The 6,402-nt window shown below is 37.6% G+C and overlaps 1 protein-coding gene across 5 annotated transcripts in view; it reads left to right on the top strand.

Moving 5' to 3' along the window:
- The window catches only part of LOC106869305 (thyroid receptor-interacting protein 11), a 214,951-nt gene that overhangs the window by 159,724 nt on the left and 48,825 nt on the right, over positions 1–6,402 (top strand). For all 5 annotated transcript variants that reach the window (XM_052971565.1, XM_052971566.1, XM_052971568.1 and 2 more), the window contains 4 exons: positions 1,048–1,169; positions 2,640–2,803; positions 4,001–4,104; positions 5,685–5,784. In XM_052971565.1, coding sequence (XP_052827525.1) covers positions 1,048–1,169; positions 2,640–2,803; positions 4,001–4,104; positions 5,685–5,784 — 490 coding nt within the window. The remainder of the gene's footprint in view (positions 1–1,047; positions 1,170–2,639; positions 2,804–4,000; positions 4,105–5,684; positions 5,785–6,402) is intronic.

Raw genomic sequence — 6,402 nt, 5'->3', positions numbered from 1 at the left:
GGAAGCGCAATGGCCCAGTGGTTAGGGCAGCGGACTCGTGGTCATAGGATCGCGGTTTCGATTCCCAGACCGGGCGTTGTGAGTGTTTATTGAGCGAAAACACCTAAAGTTCAACGGGGCTCCTGCAGGGGGTGGTGGTGAACCCTGCTGTACTCTTTCACCACAACTTTCTCTCGCTCTTTCTTCCTGTTTCTGTTGTACCTGTAATTCAAATGGCCAGCCTTGTCATAGTGTGTCACGCTGAATATCCCCGAGAACTACGTAAAGGGTACACGTGTCTGTAGAGTGCTCAGCCACTTTCACATTAATTTCACGAGCAGGCTGTTCCGTTGATCATATCAACTGGAACCCTCGACGTCGTAAGCGATGGAGTGCCAACAACAACAATTTGTTCATGACTTAAGAGAGGACCTGTTTTGGCGCCAAGTAAACGGAGGCTGTTATAGTTATATGCTTTCAAGAGGAAATGGAAGAAAAGGACGCTTTCTAAATCAAAAAATATATTTATTCTGTATTTATTTTGTTGAGGATAAAATGATAATGAAATAAGAAGCCATCTTGTTGTCATTGTGAAATAAAAGAGGGCCTGTGAGTCAGTCTGTTAGACTGATTTCAAACAGAGTTTCTGCTTTGCCCCAGAACTCAACACAAAGACTGCAACAGCTGTTGTTGTAGTAGTAGCAATGGCAGGGGAGGAGGAGGAGGAGGAGGATAATATTAAAGGAAATAGTAGCAATAGCAAAGTTCATATTCATGATGCAGTTGTTTGTTAAGCAAGTACCTTTGCTTCAAAGCCATTGTGTATCTTACTGGCTCTTCTCCACAATCCACACCTACAAAAGGGAAAAAGATTAAAAAAAGTGGAATTCTGATTCAGTTTCGAAAACTGAAACGAAACAGAACCAAACAAAATCGTCTTTGATGGTTTCTAATGTATTCCAATGCTACTTTACCAATTATAAAATTTTTTCTGCTTTTTTTTTTCTATTTATTTTTTATTGTTGCTTTGTTTTTGTTTTTAAGCTAATTTTCTTTCTCTCTTTTAAGATTGAAGAAGCTTACACAAAGGAGGCTTTGGAGTCGGAAGAGCGAGAGAAAAATTTGCGAAACAAACTGGCTGCTACTGAAGAGAAGGCTTACATCACGGCTGCTGCTGTGGAATCAGCTGGGTAATTCTTTTCAAGCATGTTTTAGTGTTTTTTTTTTTTTATAATTCTATATCTTTATTAATGTCTAACCTTTTTGATACCAACTTACCTGAGACTGCCCCATAGTTTTATGATAAAAAGTTTCCTGTTTAAAGTGATCTAAATTAAAAAACCTTCCATCAAAGTTACTTATTAATTTATGTCCCAAACACCCGGCCTAACAACGACAATGGTTATTTTACTAAATTCTTCATTATTTTCAAAATCGGTTAAAGCAAAGCAAAGTGTATTTCAACAGAAATGTGATAACAAAATGGTCAATGAGAGAGAAAGCATCAACGCTGGGAAAAGCTGAACATATATGGTTTAACAAAAGCTTAAGGTGAAATTTCCAGCTTTCCATAACTAAAAGATAACCAACTGGAAACATGGACAAATGTAGTGTGTATAATATTTTCTCATGTAATGACACACTTCGTGTAGTGTTTTGGAAATTATACATAATCCTAAACTTGGTGTTGTTGCTGTTGTTGTTTGTGGTGTTACTGTTGCTGTGAGTGTTGCTGTTGGTGATGGTATTGTTCTGACCATGCCACCAATTTCCCAATACACCATTTTCCAAATACAGTCTGTCTTAATTTCTTTTTTTTTTTTTACTGCCCACAAGGGGCTACACACAGAGGGGACAAACAAGGACAAACAAACAGACTAAGTCGATTATATCGACCCCAGTGCGTAACTGGTACTTATTTAATCGACCCCGAAAAGATGAAAGGCAAAGTCGACCTTGGAGGAATTTGAACTCAGAACGTAACGGCAGACGAAATACTGCTAAGCATTTCGCCCGGCGTGCTAACGTTTCTGCCGGCTCTGTCTTAATTTCCTTACACCAATTCCCCAATGCAATCTATCTTAATTAATATGTAAAAGAATGCATATGACATAGATAATTATTTTTACTTTTAAATAACACTATTTGACTGTTTAGCACCTACACCAGCCAAAATACTCTATGTTTTATGTTCATACTTTAAAGTTACCTGCTTGAGTCATGCCAACTCATAGGGGCTGGTTTCCTGGTTTCTATGGCATACAAATCCCCCTCCCCACTCCTGGACAGGATGCCAGTCCATTGCAGGATTACTCATTTTTGCCAGTTGAGTGGACTGGAGCAATGTGAAATGAAGTGTTTTGCTCAAGTACACAACGTATCGCCCAGTCCAGGAATTGAAACCACAATCTTATGATCATGAGTCCAAAAACCTTACCACTAGGCCACACTACAATATCATTCTAAAAAATAAACAGTTAACTCATCAAAATCTCAGAGCTACAAGATAATACATGATTATTCCAAAGCAATGTGAATAAATAAACATCACTTTTGACAGAATAATGTGAAAGCTAAAGGGTTAAATCAGTAATGAAAGATATTTCTTTGCAACTGGCAAATTCATTCCATGTTGAGAGCCACTTGTATTTCTATTACAGACAACACAGTTCTGCACAAATTAACAGCTTGAATCAACAGCTGCATGCAATGGCCTCTCAACGTGACAATGCCTATCTCCAGTTAAGCACTTACCAAGAACAGTGTAAACAGTATGCTACCTCGCTCATGAACCTACAGATGGTGTTAGAACAGTTCCAGGCAGGTAAGTAAATTTGAATGGTGGGGAAAAACTAGAATTCATCATCATCATCATCATCATCATTGTCGTCATACCTCTGTTTTTCCTTGACGATTGCATTTTCATCTTGGGGGAAGAGATGGAAGTCTGCAGGTGCTAAATCTAACAAATAGGGTGGATGTGAAAACGATACCATTTTGTTTTTGGCAAGAAACTCACGTGTGAGGAGGGCTCAGTGACAGGGTGCATTGTTGTCGTGAAAAATTCAGTTCATGCTCCACAGATCTGGTTGCTTTTTGAGCGTCCTCCCTCAAACACTTCAAAACGTTGTTGATTGTCCTTCGACGATCTTCGTGCACAAGCTGATGAATTTTCTCCCCATTTCTGGGGATGTCGTTCATAGCAGGTCTTCCAGGGACGTTCTTCTGCTTTTGAAGCACCTGTAGCACTCGAAACATTGCATACAACCCATTACCTCATCACTATAAGCTTGCTGAAGCATGCTCAATGTCTCTTTAACAAACCTTCCAAGTTTAACACAAAATTTCATGTTGACTGTTTGTTCCCACTTCCTGTCCATGACAAACATCACAGGGTACAGCACACACATGATCACAAATTTCACCACTTGTGTTGTAAACACAGTGATGTCACTTGGCACATTGCCTCATGAAGGTCACTGCCAGCTCTCACTGCACATGCAACCATATGCTGCCATCTGTTGGTGTGCTACAGAACTAGTTTACTCTTTTACTTGTTTCAGTCATTTTGACTGCGGCCATGCTGGAGCATCACCTTTAGTTGACCCCAGAACTTATTCTTTGTAAGCCTAGTACTTATTCTATTGGTCTCTTTTGCCGAACCGCTAAGTTACGGGGACATAAACACACCAGCATCGGTTGTCAAGCGATGTTGGGGGGACAAACACAAACATATACACACGCATACATATATATATACATATATATGAGGGGCTTCTTTCAGTTTCTGTCTACCAAATCCACTCACAAGGCTTTGGTCAGCCCGAGGCCATAGTAAAAGACACTTGCCCAAGGTGCCACAGAGTGGGACTGAACCCGGAACCATGTGGTTTGTAAGCAAGCTACTTACCACACAGCCACTCCTTTGGGAACTTTTTGATACTACCTACTAATTATAAAAGTAATAACTATTATTGTAATTATAGAGTTCTGATTTCTTTTTTTTTTTTTTTCTTTGTAGAGCGAGAGAGTCAGATGACAGCTGAGAAGCACAAGAATGAAGTAGAGCAGAATCACTTAAAGGCATTAATTGAAAATCTTCAGTCCAATCTCCAAGACACTCAGGTAAAGGACAGATAAATACAGTGGTTTTACCATAGTTTTTAATCTTTTTGCTGTTGTTGTTTGTATTTATGTGTGACTTTACTAATTTCATTCATTGGACTGCAGGCATCATGGCATACCTCTCTCAAGTATATTTTATCAGCCCCAGTATTTATTTCAGGCTGGTACTTATTGTATTGCTTTTTATTTTGGCTAAATTAGCTCTTAACATGAAGGGATGCATCTCAAAACGCCAGTTTATACCAGTAAACAATATATATATATCTGTATGATTGTGTATATATCTGTATGTATGTATGTGTGTGTGCGTGTATGTGTGTATATATATATATATATATATATATATATATATATATATATATATATATATATATATATATATATATATATATATACATATATATATCTTTGAGAGATTTAGAAATAATATTTCTATTTTATTAGATCAGTAACTGTGTGTCACTTTGAAAACTATATATTTGAACGGTGAATTCAGCAACACCACCTAGCCAAGCAGCTAGTCTGTGTTGATAAAGGGCAGTAACCCATAAATCGATCCACAGATGTTGTTTTGCGCTAGATGGAAGTGCTGATCTCCCTATTCGAAAATATAAGGACACAGATATTGTGTTGTATAGCCAGCTGGGAGTGATATTTCCTAGGACTAAACAACAGTAACATCATCCCTTTCAGGACAGCCACATTATGTTGGCAGATAGCCTTTACTTTAAAGAACTGTTACTGAATATTTCTCTTTGAGAGATTTAGAAATAATAATATTTCTATTTTATTAGATCAGTGACTGTGTGTCACGGTAAAAACTATAGCTATATATATATGTATGTATATGTGGTATCACCATCATCATTCAATATCCACTTTCCATACTGGCATGTTTTGGACGGTTTGACATGGAGCTGGCTAGCAAGGAGATGTCCAGACTCCAACTGTCTAGTGTGACATGGTTTCTACAGCTGGACTCCCTTCTTAATGCTAACCACTTAACAGAGTGTGCTGGATGCGTCTGAGAAAAAGTGATTTTTTTCACCACAACAAAACACACACACACACACACACACACACACACCACACCACACAGGTGTGTCTGTGGTAACTTGAGCTACTACAAATAGCAGTCAAATCTCTCTGAAAACACACCCTTTCATCAAAAGAAAGACACAAATGTACTGTATTTCAAGAAGAAAAAAAAAACTATGTGATGGGTCTACCACATCAGAGGCAAATCTGGGCTTAACAAAACAGAGGCAAGCATACTTCACATTAAAAGATTATCTACTAAATAATACTAATAAAGTTGACAGTATATCTTCGAGGTTTCATTCCTTGGTAAAACTCCATGTATTTTAAACATTTTCTCATTATGCTCTATGTAAGACATAGACTGTTCAAGCAGTGTTGCCTCCTTTAGCAAAAGACCTAAAAATTGTGTGACCCAACCTTGTTTTCGAGCTTATGATCACAGTCCTATGAGAGAAACTAGTAAATAAATACAAATATAAAATATAAATCATTTATCTTTCTTTTTTCTTTCAAAATTTCATGTGAAATATCATTCATAGGAGAAGCTGTCTGAGGCTGAAGATGGTTTGCAGGCAGCTGAGCGCCTTAGTGAACAGATAGACTTAAAGATGAATCATATAGGACAGTTGAAGGCTGAAGGTAATTCAGAATTTGTTTCTGTTGTTGTTGTTTTTTTTCAGTTTTTTTGACGGTTGGGTTAGTTTCTATAATATTTCTTACCTTTGTTGTAAAATTTCTGTCTTCTTTGTCTTGTATTGTATTGTATTGTATAGTAAAAGGAACTAAAGTTCCTTTTGATAATTACTAGAAACTGACAATGTTTGACATTTTTAATGACAAACATTGGCCAATTTTGTGTGTGCATGTGTATGTGACTATCTATCTATCTATCTATCTATCTCATCTTGTTCGGCTTAACGGCCCTTAACGTTGTTTTCACTGTTTAATTTTTCCTGTCTTGGTTTTTGTTTGCTACTTTGGAATCCTCCGCTTAGCAGGTTAATCCACTTCATGGGAAGAGCTATTCTAAGAGCGTGTTCTGCCTCATCTTTGAAACGCCTAGTTTAGAATAGAGGCAGCTGATGAAGGAAAAGTTCCATAAGTGGCTTGTTTGTTTTCCTATGTGTTCATTCTGTTGTCTGTAAAAAAAGTCCGTTTTTTTGTGCTTTGTTTATATTCCCGTTCCTTTTTTGTCCACGTTTTTTGATGTCCTGTACCCGGATATGCATCTATATATATACATGTAGATGTAGGTAT

This window comes from Octopus bimaculoides, chromosome 11, assembly GCF_001194135.2.
Source record: "Octopus bimaculoides isolate UCB-OBI-ISO-001 chromosome 11, ASM119413v2, whole genome shotgun sequence".
Lineage (NCBI taxonomy): Eukaryota > Metazoa > Mollusca > Cephalopoda > Octopoda > Octopodidae > Octopus > Octopus bimaculoides.
Note: the sequence above shows the minus strand (reverse complement) of the source record. Positions and strands in the feature narration are given on the sequence as shown.